General features: G+C 47.4%; 1 protein-coding gene across 18 annotated transcripts in view; it reads right to left on the reverse strand.

The window, feature by feature from the left end:
- The window catches only part of LOC135100831 (proteoglycan 4-like), a 149,732-nt gene that overhangs the window by 99,954 nt on the left and 32,016 nt on the right, over positions 1-17,762 (reverse strand). For 3 of the 18 annotated variants that reach the window (XM_064004262.1, XM_064004253.1, XM_064004258.1), the window contains exon 1: positions 5,648-6,165. The exons of 2 other annotated variants lie outside the window; for them this stretch is intronic. In XM_064004262.1, coding sequence (XP_063860332.1) covers positions 5,648-5,708 — 61 coding nt within the window. In that variant the 5' untranslated portion in view covers positions 5,709-6,165. Of the gene's footprint in view, positions 1-771; positions 1,333-5,647; positions 6,166-17,762 lie in introns of those variants that run through there. 13 more of the 18 variants (XM_064004260.1, XM_064004257.1, XM_064004256.1 and 10 more) reach the window with 10 other exon arrangements.

The raw sequence follows: 17,762 nt of genomic DNA on the forward strand, positions 1-17,762 counted from the left end.
ACCACAAATCAATGAGTGACCTATGCGCGACTCCTCTGCTGCACCACCTCCACCACCACCACCACCACCACTGCCGCTGCCCACCACCACATAAATGCCACAACACCAAACAAGAACAATCTCCACCATCCCTATATTCTAACTTCCACCTTCCCCACCACCACTTAAACAACGACTACTACTGTTCCTACCACTGCAACACCTCCTCTACCACCACCATAACCACCTTTATTCTTCACCACCACCACAGCGGCACTGCTATCACGATCACATCAATTCTGTATAATCACCACCACCACCACCACCCCCACCACCAGTACACTCCACCCCAGCCTGCCGTGTGTTCTGCTGCAGCGTAGCGTGAGCCTTATCAAGTGCCCCCTCCCTTTTAAGCCTGCGACACACACACACACACACACACACACACACACACTGACGTCACAGGAATGAGTGAGGGGCAGCGCCGGACTTGTACACACACCAGACAAGCCGTCTCTCCCTCGCCAGGTGAAGCGGACACACCCAAACACCTAAGACAGCTCCCCCATGGCGGCTACACGGGGCACAAACACCGCCCTCACCAATATGCCACCTGACAATACAAGCATTTCCATGCCCGGATTCCCGTTCATTTAGATCACCTGACAGGTACAATGGAGGACCTGCAGGCTGGGACAGAGGTAGCCGGCAAGGCCTCGACAAACAAGCAGACGCTTAACAGACACTTGGCGGTGCGGCGAAATTAATAACCCCTGCGAGACCCATCCTTACCTGTCTGGGTGCTGCAGGTGGTGCCTCGTCAGGTGCAAGACAGCCCATCTGAGTCACGGCTGCCGACTCAAGGTCACGGTCACGGACAGTATCAATACGTGTCCGTCCTTACGACACACTGTCGAAAGGACTGGCGGAGGCGCCGATAAATCTAAGGGATCGATTGAATCCGAAACGAACGAGGAGCGAAACCTCTTGTGTCTTGTCTCGCCGATGATTGGTCGCCTCCAATACTCGCTCCATCATCCGAGACACACAAGTGAAGTTTAAACACAAAATGAATAGCAACACTATCATTGAAGTGATTAAAAGACGCCGAAGTTCAAAGGAAAAGAGCAAAATTTACTATATTATTCAGTGCGATGAAGTTGTGCATAGCCATTGTTCGCTAACTGTTCCATCAAGCTCCACCACAAGCACAGTCTTAGGGCAGTGTCGGGAAACAGAAATAAGTGAACACACTCTCATGACTATAAAACGTCTGCAGTTCAAAGGAAAAGCAGAATATTTAGTGTCGTGAAATTGTGCATAAAATCGCTGCCCGTCAGCCATTCCAGCACGCATGACCAACACGTAGCTCATAAAACGGTCTTGAGATAGCGTCGGCAAATATTTAGCACCAAAAAGTAAAAATACCTTTCTGCAGCGCTAGTGGCTGTGTACCTGGCAGGAAGCAGCACCTGTCTGGGAGAGCAGCGGCCGCCACTCTAAGAAACTACTCGCTAAATACGGCAATTTAGCCAGGTAATGAGGCAGAGATCAAAAGGACCCACGCTGCCTTTGAGGGATCAACTGGGCTTCATCCCACGCTAACGAGGCTTCACACTCTGCCTGGCGAAACTTCACTCGCCTTCACGTTAAGAGGACTCAAAGTAATGGCATCCGTCACTCTGATCTCTACTTCATCACCAAGCTTTACACTTTTTTTTCCTTATGTTTACAGTTTATTATTTTTCTGCCTAACATGTGAGGAATATCATTAATGTTTAAGACGCCATGAGTTGTAATTAACAGGGCTGCAGTCTTCTACATTTGGATTAACACAGTGTAGCATGTCGGAAACAGCCTCGCAGGGCCAATAAACACGTCATACACTTTGTAGTTTTCTTCCTTTGTTTTCCTTCCTTCGAGTCTCCATGGTTACTGCCAGACATTTTTTACTTATAACACGTGCAGCTTAATTACAGAACAACCTCGTAAGGGCCAACAGGTCTGATGCTATTGGTTCGTGTTTTCCTCTTTTGCAGTGTGGCGTTAGTTCATATAACATCACTGCACCATCATCACCACCTGCTCTGTATTTCTGTTCTATCCTTTCCTTGCTCACATTATGCAGTTATTCTCCCTTGCTGCGCGGCCCGACCCTCAGCGACCAATCGGCAGCGTGAATGATGCACACACGGGAGAGGCCTGAGTGCTCGCAGTCATTTGCACTTGTTTACTGGGCTCATTAACATTAACATAGCTTATCATTTAATATGTGTGTGTGTGTGTGTGTGTGCGTGTGTGTGTGTGTGTGTGTGTCGCAGGGAAAATGGATTTATTGGATCATTATCATCGTTATCGCTATCATACTGCTGTCGCTCGAACTACTATTATTATTATCGTAACAGCTACCGTAATATGTTGCTTAAACTACTACTACTACAACTATAACTTTTTTTTTCTTTTTTACCACCACTACTGCATTTTCTATTTTTGTTTCCCTGTCGTCACACACACACACACACACACACACACACACACACACACAGCTGCTTCGTTCGTTCCGCCACTTCAATAGGACCATTTAACGTAAGGCTTCGGAGCTTCCCAACTTGATGAACCACTGAAGCCTCGCCTCACGCCCTCCGCCTGAGCCTTCCAGCACACCACCTGCCCTTCGCTTCACATCGCGCCCTTCACCTCAGCGCGCCCACCTGTCTCTCCACCTGGGCGTGTTGGCGCATTGCTCAAGACACGACGTACGTACACCTACAATTAGTGTTGTCTCCTGAAGGGTATCGAAGCTTCACTTACTGTCTGCTTCAATTCGTTATTATAGATGATAGATGTTAATATTGGTTGAGTAGTAGTGATGGTGGTAATGATGTACTGGTAGAAGTGGTGAGGGTGGTGGTGGTGATGGTAGTAGTGATAGCAGTAGTCGTAATAACAGTACTAGTGGCAGTAAAAGAAAAGCAGCAGTAGCAGTAAATACACATAATAGTAGTAATAGCAGCAGCAGCAACACCATTTAGTAGTAATTGCAATAGTAGTTATAGTAGTAGTAGTAGTAGTAGTAGTAGTAGTAGTAGTAGTAGTAGTATGGCAGCCATCCCTAGTACTATTATGGCCACGAATACTACTACGTGTGTATGCCTCTACGAACACTGGCAACCTGTTGTTTTCGGATGTGGCAACATTTTTTCTTCCCCCTTTACGAGTTTCATGTTCTTTCTGAGCCCACACTATTTTTCTGTGGGAGTAATTTACTTGTAATTTACTTCTTACCCTGACGAAATTAAACTGTTACCAGTGAAAAAATGTACTACGTATTTGGGTCTCTCTCTCTCTCTCTCTCTCTCTCTCTCTCTCTCTCTCTCTCTCTCTCTCTCTCTCTCTCCTAACTTTCTAACCACTAGCTTTCCTTCTCTCCCCAACATTTCTCCTTCTAGCAACATTTCATAAACTTTCCTTTCTTCCTTCTCTCCTCAGAGACTCCCAAGATGCTGTTTCTTTCCCTACTGTCACTCCTTCCCGCCCCTCCTCCATCCTTCCCTTCCTCCGCTGCTGCCTACACCGTCACCCTGTCGCCTGCCCCACCAATAGCCTTTCTTGCTTCTCCCACCTCCTGCCACTCCCTTTGCAACCTCCCTCCCTCCCTCTTCGTCTGACTCACCCTTTCCCTATCTCTACCTCTCCTCCTTTCATCTCACCCCCCAGACAGCCTCTCCTCTCTCGCTATCTTTCCTGCTTCCTCCCACTCATTTTCCCTCCACCATCTTCCCTTCCTCCTTCCATCCCTGTCAGTTTTCGCTCGCCACTCCCCAGCCTGTCTCGCCACCTCTGCGCCTCCCTCTTCCACCTCTTCCTGTCCCTTCTCCTTCACGCCCCTACTCCCCACCATGACCCGCCCTACTACATGAGGATCCACAGCCCGCCAGCCCCGCCGCCCTAGTACTACCTTAAAGCAGAGCTGCTACACGACCACCCCGGCAACAGACTGGGAGAGGCGGGTGATGGCGGTGGCGGCTGGCGGGACACGCTGGCGGCGGCTGGCGGCGGCTGAGTGCTGACTAGCTGGTCATTTGTCCCTGGCTGTCCCTGGCTGACTCGTTGGTTTGATTCGTTATGTACTTGAGGCAGAGAACGAGGAGAAGGAGGCGCGGGAGGACGAGGAGGAGTGGCAGGAAAAGGAAGGGAAGGAGATGAAGAGACGAAAGGGTGAGATTGAGGAGATGGACGGGAAGATAGAAGAGGCGTGAGATTGTGGAGGAAAGGCGAAGAAAGAAAGGGAGGAGGAGAGGAAAAGAGGAAGGGGTGGCGAGGGACTAACAAAATTAAACTACGCACGAAATGGAAAAGGGAAGAGCAAAATTAATTGGAAAAAAGTGAAAACCAAAAATCAACCGAGGGAAACAAGGGAAGGGAGGAGTAAGAGAAAGAATACAAAATCGGGATCGGCGGCGTGGGGAGAATGAAAGGAAAGAAAACAAGGCAAAGCAAACACAATAAACAAAATGTAAAAGTCGGTGAAAGAAGAAAACTAAAAACAAAAATGAAGTTACACGAGGGAAAAGAGAATAAAAGAGGAGACAAAGGAGTAGGAAAGACAGGTCGGTGGTTGGCCACACACACACACACACACACACACACACACACACACACACACACACACACACACACACACACACACACACACACACACACACACACACATACACACGTTAATTAACTAATGGGCTCCAGGTAAGGTCCTAGGGGGCCTCACCAGTGCCAGTGCCAGTGGTAGCTCAGTGCCACACAGCCCACACTGAACACATGTGCCACTTCGTCCCTCTCCCTCAGCGTTCTCCATCCAACACCCCTCCCACCACCTCCTCCTGCATCCCCCTCCCTCTGCCAGTCTCCACAGCACGTCCCAATCTCCTGCCCAGTCCACCACACAAACTACCACTGAAATACGTACTTCCAAACCAACTAAACCACCTATGACGCCCACTCGCCTCCTCTTTTTCCACCACTGTCCACTGCACCGCATCTCGCCCCATTTACTGCTGTTTCCCCCTCAGAGATTCCCACCCTAACGCTCCCCTCATCCCGTACTTACCCCGCCTCCCCTCCACTCACATCACCCGCCCATCTTCCACTACCTCAATGTGTGTATGTGTATGTGTGTGTGTGTGTGTTGGTGTATTTTATCCGAAACGTTTTCCCTCCCCTGTCTTGTGAAATTAGAGTGGCAGCAGGACACACTCGCCCGCAGCTGCGGCCTCGCCGCCTACGTGCCATGCAAGGGAGGCTTGATACACCGCCATCAGTTTGTGTGTGTGTGTGTGTGTGTGTGTGTGTGTGTGTGTGTGTGTGTGTGTGTGTGTGTGTGTGTGTGTGTTTGTGTGTGTGTGTGTGTTCTGGTACTGTAGTCATAAATATTGAATCCTGCACTGTGGCGTTAAAATTCTACAGGGTTGTGTAGGACACGAGGGGATCAGAGACATGGCCCACCAATGCCACTGGACAGATGGTGGTTACGGGATAAATCTCTCTCTCTCTCTCTCTCTCTCTCTCTCTCTCTCTCTCTCTCTCTCTCTCTCTCTCTCTCTCTCTCTCACACACACACACACACACACACACACACACACACACACACACACACACACACACACGGGCCTACCTTTGACGGAGGTGCTGAAGCATCCCGTGAAGGGCGTGGTAAACCAGCAGGAAGAAAGCATCCTGGACTGGTTAGGGCGCCCGCCAGGCACCGGCGCCCCTTAGCAAATTTCTCGAAGGGTGTGACGGGACAGGGGTTGGGGGTGGGACGGGACTGTGGCGGCAGCGGAAGCGGCAGTGGTAGTGGTGGTGCAGTGATAGTAGTAGTGGTGGTAGTGGTGGTGGCAGTCGATACCAGTGTCTTCTAGTAGAGGGACATGCCGGGCGCCTTTCGCTCCCTCTCTCCCTCACAGCGGTGTAATGTGCTTTCGTTCAGAGTCCCTTGGCTAACGACCTGTCAGGGTTGCACGGTTATGGATCCAGCTGCGGCCTCAAGGTGCGGCGGGCAGTGGGGGGGAGGAAGCCACTTCCCGGTATTTCAGCCCCACGGAGCACCGGAACACCTCGCCATAAATCCCTCGCCTCCCCAACGCGCCACCACTCTTCCCGACGGCACGATAATGTGTTTCTCCTTGCCCCGGAAAGACCCGTCGAGGCTGCGGGGCTGCGATAATACCAGCTGTGTTTTGCCGTGTGTGTGTGTGTGTGTGTGTGTGTTTGTGTGTGTGTGTGTGTGTGTGAAGAATGCAGGCTGCGGTTCGTTGCGGCCGCGTGTGGTATGCTGCGGCTGCCGTGTATGCTGCAGGCTGCCTGTGGTGTGGTCTCTCAGTGGCATGTTCTTATTGAGTGAAGAATGCGTGCTATGTCTATACGCACTCGTTCACTCTTACTAGGCGGAATGACTGTTGTGTTGTCAATAGTGGGATGAACTCTGCGTGGTATGAATGTCCTTTCCCTTCCCTGGTAAGTCCCTGCTATTATCTTCCCCTTCCATCCCTCAGACCAACATCCCAGTCCCCTCCTCTCCCCTCTCACGAGCCTCAGCATTCCCCCTCTTTAAAGACCAACTCTCCCATTCCCTCTCCCTCTCGTACCACTCTCACTCCCGCTCAAGACGAGAAAACATCCGCCATCCCTTCCCCGGGCCATTATCGCGTCTCTCTCTCTCTCTCTCTCTCTCTCTCTCTCTCTCTCTCTCTCTCTCTCTCTCTCTCTCTCTCTAATAATGTGACTGCCAGGTTCCTCTTTCTCATATCTTCACCGGCTGTCGCTTCACCTGTCTTCTGTCTGCTTCACACCTGTCTCCCTGTCTAATAGTTTACTCCTTTGTCTGTTATCCTGTCTTTGTGAGGGCTTGCCGCGTTGTTTTCCTCTCGATCCGTCTATCCTCTTGTCTGTCAACCTGTCTATTTCCCGCCTGTCTTTGTGTTTGACGAGTACAGTGCTGTCTGTGTACCTGTCTATTACCTGTCAGTTCACTGGTTCTCCTCAATGTTCGTCTGTCTATTCATCTTCCGGTTTGATCTGTCTGGCTTTCATTTCCATTTCTGTGTTTTCAAGGTGGGAGGAAGGGGATGAGGGAGGGAGGAGCAGGCGAAGGTGAAGATGAAGAGGAGGAGGAGGAGGAGGAGGAGGAGGAGGAGGAGGAGGAGGAGGAGGAGGAGGAGGAGGAGGAGGAGGAGGAGGAGGAGGTTCGTCTCGTCTCGTCTCGCCTCGTCTCGTGAGGGGCTGCGGCTACGGAGTAACTGTGGTGGTCTGGTGATGACGCCAAGAGAGGCAGTTGTTTCTGATTTAATGGTTTGGTTAATATTAATGATGCTTAACTCGTGGATGACGCGCGGCGAGGCGAGGCAGCCAGGGACTCATCTCCCGCGGGGAAAAGAAGGTCGTTTTGATCTTAATGTGCAAGGTTTGTTTTGTTGGAGGAGGGTCGAGTGCGGGGTGAAGGGGGCTCACCAGCAGGAGGGCCAGCCAGCCGAGGAGTGTTTCCAGGTAGTGAGAGAGGCAAGTGTGTCTCCCGTGACGGGTTATCGTGACTTCCATCTCACTGAGGTACGAGTTAAAGGGAAGCGTCCGTCACTTCCTCCATGCAAAGTTATGTGCGTCACCTCTTATCGTAAATAATATCTCGTGAATGGAGGAGAGTTATATGTTTAGTGTGGAAAGCGACTTGTATGTTTATTTTAGTGTATTTTTATACCAGCGCTTTGTGGAAGCGCATTATAATGTATACTTCACTGTAAATAAACCTTTCTATTTTGGTTAAGACTACTTTTATCCGTCGAGATTATGCAAAACTTACACTTCACTCAATACGAGGCCTGGAGAGCTGAGTGGCGTGACCTCTCAACTCCTAACGGTTAGCTATCCACTCAGATTTACCCAATACCATCCTTGTCTCCGCCCCGCCCTCACCTGTGCCCCGCCCTCTATTTGATCCCCGTGACTGTAGGCTGAGGTGAGTGAACGGTGACTCACCAATAATTTCCCCTCGAGACCGAATAAAAAGTATATGGTAGTGATCACGAAGGGCGGAATGTCTCCCTCTCTGGCCCCTACCCCTGCCTCTGCCTCTCCCCAACATCCCCACGAAGCACAGGCCCATAAAATTCTCCGGGAGCAGAGATGCGCCACGGCAGCTGCTCGACACGCGGGACCATCCTCCATACGGGACCTCGACCCTAATGATCGTAATTACTGCGTGGCATATGGCCGTGTGTGTGTGTGTGTGTGTGTGTGTGTGTGTGTGTGTGTGTGTGTGTGTGTGGTTCTAAGTGTTCTCGTGCTCACTTTAACACGCAAAGGAAAGTTTAGAATGACACACACACACACACACACACACACACACACACACACACACACACACACACACACACACACACACACACACATTTTCTCAGACACGTCTAAACACTTAATTCCATTTTAATATCCCTTTCTCTTGTCTGTCACCTGAGATTTTCTTTAAGAACTTTGGCTTTCTCTCTTGATCTTCAACTTATTATTATTATTATTATTATTATTATTATTATTATTATTATTATTATTATTATTATTATTATCATCATGCGCGGTAAAACTCATCACATTAGCACGGCTCGAGATGAACCAACCAATCGCAGCGCTCCCGGAGGACATGCTGACGAATGGCGATGATCCTGTGCGGGCTGAAGGGCCAATCAGCGGCCTTGCCCCCCACTCCCCCCCTCAGCTCCTGCACCTCTTGGGCTCACCTTGATTGCTTCGAGTGAAATGGATGGGTTTTTTGTCTTTCTCAAGTTAATCTGGGAATGTTTGCAACGACGAGTGATAGATAGTCTGGGGAAATTTACGAGTTAATCTGGAAATGTTTGCATCGCCGAGTGATAGACAGACTGAGGAAAGTTATCTGCAAGTGTTCAAATATATTGGACCCTGGTTTGTTAGATTTTTCCTCAAACCATCGGCTACTCATAAGTTTCTAAGCATTTTCACGGCTAGACGATTTTTCCTATAATCACCAATAACTTTTCAGACTCTTATTTTTGTACTATTGAGTCTTGAATATCTCTGTACCCATATGAAAGGTAAAACTACTTAGAATATTTACAAAGGAAGACAAAATTATTTCATCGTTCTCTTTTGTATGTTAATATAAAAGAAGTGCTTTCAGTATTTACAAAAACGACCATAATATTAACTTTGCTGCCTCTTAATACACTGACAGAAGGAGAAGAGAGACAGAAAGAGGCGAGGAAAAAGAGCACCATCAAGGGAAAGGAACTCAGAAAGTGTAGCTCGTAAGGCAAATGTATGGAAATGAACGCCTTATGCCACATTTCTGACATCCCGTAAGGTGGCGCTTTATCAATGAACTGTGGAACTGAACTTAAGACTCACGAGAAAACTGTATATATAGCTGTGCAGTCGTGATGCTAAGTGATGTCGTAGCCGTCTCAGATTATTACCATTTTATTTATTTATTTACTTTTTGTCTTTTTTTCTCTCGTCTGGTGGACATCACTTGGCATCGCGACTACACACGGAAGAACTAATTTCATGGTTCTTGCCGAGCGTCTCCTATACTCGCGGCGCAAACTCGTCCCTTCTATTGACTATTGGCTTATAGAAAAAAAAAAAAATAATAATAATAATAAACCTGAAACCCAATTAAAACTTTGTGACGCCGGGGTAATATTGTGAAAGAATGATAACTGGATATAGAAAAAAAAATAATGAAAGAAGAAAGTGAAAGAGCAACTTGATACAGAAAAATGCAGAGAAAAATATATATAAAAAGAAACTAACATAAAGAGCGTAGTTTTTTATAGATTTCCGCGCACGCACGCACGCACGCACGCACGCACACACAGGAAACAAAAAAGATCAGCCCCCCAAAAAACTTATAAAAATAAAGAAAAAGACACCAAAAATAAAGACAAAAACACACGAAAACGTACCAGAAACTAATGACATGAACATGAGTTTCATAACTTCTGCACACACACACACACACACACACACACACACACACACACACACACACACACACACACACACATCCTCAAACTTTCATCCTCTTTAAAATATCCTCGGCTGCAGGAGGGAGGGCAATTAAAAAAAAAAACACACACGGTTCGCGGAGACAAGTTATTTCCTATTTCCTCAGCCGCTCCCTGTAGGGCCGTTTTCTTTCGCCCGAACTCCTTGCCTAGTGCAGCGGGGCCCGTGCTTCATGTGCTGTGGCGAGGCTGTGGGCGAGGCGCAGCGAGAAAAATGGAAACTAAGGGAGTTAGAGAGAGAGAGAGAGAGAGAGAGAGAGAGAGAGAGAGAGAGAGAGAGAGAGAGAGAGAGAGAGAGAGAGAGAGAGAGAGAGAATGTATTTATTTCCGTTTGTTAATTTGCTTCGTTCTATAAAACAATGCGACGTGTTGACTCACCGCTTGCATTCCACCTCTCTCTCTCTCTTTGTCTCTCTCTCTCTCTCTCTCTCTCTGTTTATGGAGAAAGAGGAAAAACCGAGAGAGAGAGAGAGAGAGAGAGAGAGAGAGAGAGAGAGAGAGAGAGAGAGAGAGAGAGAGAGAGAGAGAGAGAGAGCAGGCAGGCACAAAAGAACACACGATCTCCAGACAGCAATACAAGTTACAAGTTACTACCAGTTAAACCATTTGCCGCCCCAATAATACGAGAGACCTCCTTGAAGGCAGCACGAGAGAGGGCGATTGTGAACACTATTTTTAAGCTAAGCACCGCGACCGCCTCTGACCTTGTAAGAGAGAGAGAGAGAGAGAGAGAGAGAGAGAGAGAGAGAGAGAGAGAGAGAGAGAGAGAGAGAGAGAGAGAGAGAGAGAGCGCCGGGACGAGACAGGAGACACACACACATACACACATAGAGACAGACACAGACAAAAACACGGACGAAAAAAAAAAAGAAGAAAAAAAGAAGAAAAAAAAAAAGCATAAACAGTGAAGTTCCAACAATAATATCTGACGTAACACCTCTCTCTCTCTCTCTCTCTCTCTCTCTCTCTCTCTCTCTCTCTCTCTCTATTACTCTTCACCCTCCTTTCTCTCCTTCTCTCCTTCACCTCCCCGCGCCTCCCTCCCTTCTTTCCTCCATGGTGCGTCACCCGGAGATGACTGGTGAGGTGAGGTATGAGGTAATGAGGGGGTGGAGGGGGAGGGACAGTGAGGGAAGGTGAGGGAGGGGGTGGTGTACGTCAATGAGGGAAGTCGGTATGACACTCTGTAATGTAAACAAACCCTCCCTTCCCGTTATTATCGTACGCCAGGCAGACAGTTCTCGAGCAGTACGGGGTTTGCAAGTGGCAGGAAATAGGAGGAGGAGGAGGAGGAGGAGGAGGAGGAGGGAAACATGACAAGGAGAGGCGATGAAAAGGATGAAAGGAAGGGAGGATGAGAGATACGAATGATGAAAGGAATAAGTCAGAGACGAAAAATGGTGGAAGAGATGAAGAGGAGGAAGACATGGAGGAGGAGGAGGAGGAGGAGGAGGAGGAAACAGAAGAGCATATCAATAAGAAGGGAATGAATATAAGGAGGAGGAGGAGGAGGAGTAAGATATATACTGCAGAAAGAAATGAGAGCGTATCACATCTCATGAGGACAACGAGAAAGGAAAGAGGACGCAGAAAAAAAAAAAGAGTAAGAGACAAGGAAACAAAAGGTACAAAGAGGAGAAAGAACGGAAAAGAAAGAAAAGAAAAACGCGACGCAGCAACACACACACACACACACACACACACACACACACACACACACACACACACACACACACACACACACACACACACACACACACACACAGACAATGAAATATATGCAATAGAATGAAGGAAAGGACGAACAAAAAAATATATATCTATATAAAAAAAATAAAAAGAGAATTTCCCTGGTGACAAAAGCGCCGCCAACGGTTTCCCATTTCATGAGAGGGGAGGAAAAACAGAGGAGGAAAATAAAAGACAAAAAATAAAGAAAATAGTCGAAGTGAAATAAATAAAAAATAAATAAATAAAAGATGCATATGGGTTTAGTAAAGGTGGGGAAAAATAGGACAGTGTGTGTGTGTGTGTGTGTGTGTGTGTGTGTGTGTATTTATGAACGTCCCTATGACCGTCAGGCACTCTGAACACGCCCTTTCTCTCTCTCTCTCTCTCTCTCTCTCTCTCTCTCTCTCTCTCTCTCTCTCACATGCATCAACTAGTGTACGAACTTAATTGTGTATGAAATAACCTTACGTGCATGACTGATTCCATCTCCTAACCACTCCACTTCCCCCTTTCTCAATTCCCTACATCTCCACCCCTCCCCTCCCCATCCCCTATCATCTCCTTCTTTCCCATCCTCATTCCCTCAACGCCATCCTTCGAAACCTCTTCCATCAAACCCCTTCTTTTCCTTCCCATCTTCCCCGGTAGCGATGACGTGGTGAAGCATCGAATGAGTCACCGATACGGTAGATTAAACAGTGAACCCGAAAATGAAACAGTGACTGCGAGACTTTGAAACATGAAGTATTTAAAGAGACAGAATCGAGTGAAATATGTAGGAAACAATAGCAGGAAACAAGAGAGAGAGAGAGAGAGAGAGAGAGAGAGAGAGTAAACACAAAAGATCAAGGACTCGGGAAGTGAAACCTGGATCGAGATAACGAATCGATTATCTCGAACCGGTGTGAGAAAATTAAGCAAAAATATGCAAAATACTTATTACACACGTATGAAAACACAGCGTGAGTCAGGTATTAATATCAGGTTAATTAAAAAGCAAGTTAATTAAATCTAGGACCACATGCTCTCTCTCTCTCTCTCTCTCTCTCTCTCTCTCTCTCTCTCTCTCTCTCTCTCTCTCTCTCTCTCTCACTATTTTTTTTTTAAGCACGGTTATATCTATGTTATTTTCCTTACCACCTCCTCTCTCTCTCTCTCTCTCTCTCTCTCTCTCTCTCTCTCTCTCTCTAATCCACCAATCAGATCTGGAAAGGCAGTATGCATGAAAGGAAAACGATCAAAAAAATTAACCAACCGATAGAGAAAAAAAAAAGAAAAAAGCCTCGTAATCACATAATGGACACAATCAGACCAATCACGGCGCGGGAAAGACGAGACGAACTCCAATCACCCAATCAGAAGAGTCACTCAGGTGTTCGCTCCTTGTCATTGGCTAATTCCCCTTTCGGACGCTTGTCGCCGGGATCCAGAGGCCAATCAGTTTCTCCAGTGAGCGCTGAATTTATTTCCGCCACGTGAAGCCGCACACTGGTGGAGGAGGCGGTGGTGGTGGTGGTGGTGTTGGTGGAGGGGCGTGGGAATGATCGGGGGGAGATGAGGAAGTATGAGTTAAAGTGAAGATGAGGAAGAAATAGAAGGTGAGGAGGAGGATGTAGTGGTGGTGGTGGTGGTGGTGGAATGAAGAATAGATACTAGAAGATTTATTGGTTCATAACGAGAATGTGGAGGGAGAAAAGGAGGAGGAGGAACGATAATAACGAGGAGGAGGAGGAGGAGGAGGAGGAGGAGGAGGAGGAGGAGGAGGAGGAGGAGGAGAAAGACGAAGAAGAAGAAGAAGAGGAAGAAGAAGATAACAAACAGCACGCACACACACACACACACACACACGCACACTCCTTCATACAAACCTTCTCCCAGCAGCACCTTAATATATTTCAAGGAGGACCACCAGGAGGAGGGCACGACACGACACACAGCACCACAGAACACAGCACAGCCAATCCATCCATAACACAACAATTTCACAGCACGCAGCCAAGAATACCAGGACGAGCAATGGCCATAAAGAGCAAGGGGCATTACTGTCATTGTAAGTATTCGCATCAACATACTGCCGGGAATTTAGTATGCAAATGTGACACAATCTTTAAATACGCCTCAAAATGTAACAGGAAATAAACAAGAACTAGCAGGAGAAAGAATTATCTCACGTGGGAAACAAGCCAGGAGGAGGAGGAGGAGGAGGAGGAGGAGGAGGAGGAGGAGGAGGAGGAGGAGGAGGAGGAGGAGGAGGAGGAGGAGATAAGAAAGAAGACGTAGAAGAAGAAGAAGAAGAAGAAGAAGAAGAAGAAGAAGAAGAAGAAGAAGAAGAAGAAGAAGAAGAAGAAGAAGAAGAAGAAGTAAGAAGGAGGGGGAGGGATGATGATAAGTGAAAAAAAAAAGAAGTAGGAAGAGAAGAGAAAAGCATAGAAGCAGCAAGGGAAGGAGAGAGCAGATGGAGGAGGAGGAGGAGGAGGAGGAGGAGGAGGAGGAGGAGGAGGAGGAGAAAGAGGAGGAAGAGGAGAAGGAGGAGGAGGAGGAGGCTGTGAGTCACCAAGCTAACATTGCTGTGGTCACCGGGGCAGACACCGCGACGGACGTGATGCTTCTGAGAACGGGAAGGGGAAAGGAAAGGGGGAAGGTGACGAGGGAGGAGGAGGGGGAGGAGTTGGTGGAGGAGGAGGAGGAGGAGGAAGCAGGAAAGACGAGGAATAAGGGGAAAGAGAAGAGAGGAAGTACACTCGAGAGGATGAAAGAGGAAGGATATAAAAAGAAGTAACAGGGAGAGAGAGAGAGAGAGAGAGAGAGAGAGAGAGAGAGAGAGAGAGAGAGAGAGAGAGAGAGAGAGAGAGAGAGAGAGAGAGAGAGAGAGAGAGAGAGAGAGAGAGAGTTACATCAAGATACTAATGCACATAGGAGTATTTTCTTTAAATGCATTACTTTTTCCACCCCACCAGCCACTCTTTTAATAATGGAGCACAAAGCGGTTGTTATTATTCCATTAAAACAACGCACTGGTACTTCATCATCAAAGGCTACATTCAATTACCCCAGCATTAATACACCAACACCTGGCGCTCCACTCTATATTTATGCATCAATAACATGAACGAACAGCGTGTGTGTGTGTGTGTGTGTGTGTGTGTGTGTGTGTGTGTGTGTGTGACGGCGGTATAACAGAACTCGCATTTAGGCTTTTATTACACACACACACACACACACACACACACACACACACACACACACACACACATCGTTCCGCTAAGAGGAGGTAGCCGCGCTGCGTGAGAGAACACAAAACTAAATGGCAGCTAAAGAATATGAGAGAGAGAGAGAGAGAGAGAGAGAGAGAGAGAGAGAGAGAGAGAGAGAGAGAGAGAGAGAGAGAGAGAGAGAGAGAGAGAGAGAGAGAGAGAGAGAGAGAATAAGCTAACGTCAAACATCTTCATCTAACGAACTACTGTATGGAAGATACTGAACGTGGATTTTGTGGTCAATAAGCATCCATCTATCTCTATCTATGACTGGAGTGGATGAGGTGGGGTGGTGGGGTGAGGTGGGCGGGGGCGTGGTGGGGGAAGCGTGGGTCTGAGCCTCCCCCATCACGTTTTGGGCCGCAGCTCCCCCAGCACGGCACCGCAGTCACCACCATCACCACCACCACCACTGCCACCACTACCAGAGTCGATTTTTTCTTATCTCCTCTAATTCCTCTCCGGGCGGCCGCTGAGAGGGTGGTGAAGAGGAAGGGAACGAGGAGAAAGGAGAGGACGAGATGGAGGAGGGGAGAGAGCCGGGGAAAGGGGGAAAAAAGGAGAGAAAGGCAGAATGAGAGAAAAAGATGGTGAAAAAAAATGATAGGAAGAAGAAGGCAGCAGGTGTGGTCACGTCAACCTTTGCTTCACTGCACTTCAGATTTGTTCAGGCCCGACCAGACCCTTCCCTCTCTACACAACCCAGCCGTCCCCTCCACCCCCTCCAATCTCCACCTCCTTAAAGACACCGCAGCCACACCCACTCGATAAAAAAAATATTCCCCGTGTTATGCTCCATATGGTTTCTATCTCTCATGGCCTCCTCCACCTGCCCCACCCACCAGTCAGTCGTTACTTCCTCCATTCACTTTCCTAACACAGCCAATCAGAGTCGATTCTTCATTCACTTCCTTATTCAGTCAGTCAGCATATCTAATAATCCGATCTCTCACTTCCTTAAACACCAAAACCAGTCAGTCAGTCATTCCTTCAGTGATTCCTCTATTCATTTCCCTGGCACTACCAATCAGTCAGTCATTCAGTCAGTCAGGTACTTCCGTATGAGTCAAAGTCAGTCGGTTGATCAGTTTATCCATTAATCATCCTCTTACTACCTTAACAACCAAAACCATCTAATCAGTCTATCGGCCAGTTATTTCTTCACTCCCATAACACTCACTCACTGCTCCGTAAGTCACTTCACCTCATGCATCTACCACTTCTCTTCCATCAACAGTCAGTCATTCACTCCACACATCCACTCCACGCACTCATCTCTCAGAAGTCACACGCACACTCCTCACTCCATCACACATAAATTCCGAAGCTTTCTTTCCTCAGGTTTTCACGGCAGACAAGTGATGTGCAGGCGTGTGTTCTCAATTACTCCATTCATTTCACGGTTGCGAGCCTGCGTGTGCGTGCGTTAATGTGTACTTGTGTGTGAGATGGATGTAAATTTGAGTGCGCACATATGTTGTTTGTAGGTTCATTTGTGTGTGAGTGTGTGTGTGTGTTAGTACTTAATAGTGCATCCAGATGACCACTCACGTGTCTTGATTACAGCGCTAATGAGTGGAAAAGTGGTAGTAGCAGTAGTAGTAGTAGTAGTAGTGGTAGTAGTGGTAGTGGTAGTAGTAGTAGTAGTAGTAGTAGTAGTAGTAGTAGTAGTAGTAGTAGTAGTAGTGGTAGTAGTAGTAGTAGTAGTAGTAGCAATAGTAGTAGTAGCAGAAGTAGAAGTAGTAGCAAAGTGGTGGAAAACATAACAACAGCAACAGACCGACAAAAACAGTAGTAATAATAATGATAATAATAATAATAATAATAATAATAATAATAATAATAATAATAATAATAATAGTAATAATAATAACATCAACAATACTAAGGCATAAATTACTGTCACAACCTCAAGGATGATTCAACTAACCACCAGAGAACAACAACAACAACAACATAAAAAAAAATATACAAAAACAATATTAGTCCAAGAAATTAACCTCAAAAATATAAGGAAAAAATAATATACAAACAGAACCACCACCACCACCACCACCACCACCACCACCACCACCGTTCCAGCAGTAGAGACAGACCATCTTGACGAGCCAAACCCAACCACCACCATCCAATTAAGATACGTCACTTCAACATTCACATCCTCGCAACATTACTTCCACGTCACCATTGCCGCCCACTTGCCATCTCTACACTTCACGTGGGAGAGAATAACGCCACACATCACCTACTTGGCGCATACAGACCGCCATCTACCACCTCCTAGCGCCCCGTCAGCCTCGCCGTCAGCTGCCAAACGATGCCTTTTGAGGTCTAATGGAGAGTCGCTAGGCTTCCCATTATTCTTAAGACGTGCTGCGGATGACGATGACGAAGCTTACTCAGACTCTCTCTCTCTCTCTCTCTCTCTCTCTCTCTCTCTCTCTCTCTCTCTCTCTCTCTCTCTCTCTCTCTCTCTCTCTCTCTTTCTATGTCCAAATAAGTTGATTGATTAACTGAGCTCCATTAGAAGTCAGAAAATATGGTGTTGTGTTGGTGGAGCATTAATTCCGCAAACGAACGGCATGGATGACAAACACACACACACACACACACACACACACACACGTACATACGGACACGCACACAAATTGCGTCTTGCCCTTCAGGAGACCCATAAAGACACCTGAAATCATCTGGAGTTATCTGTGTA

Source organism: Scylla paramamosain, chromosome 5 (assembly GCF_035594125.1).
Source record: "Scylla paramamosain isolate STU-SP2022 chromosome 5, ASM3559412v1, whole genome shotgun sequence".
Lineage (NCBI taxonomy): Eukaryota > Metazoa > Arthropoda > Malacostraca > Decapoda > Portunidae > Scylla > Scylla paramamosain.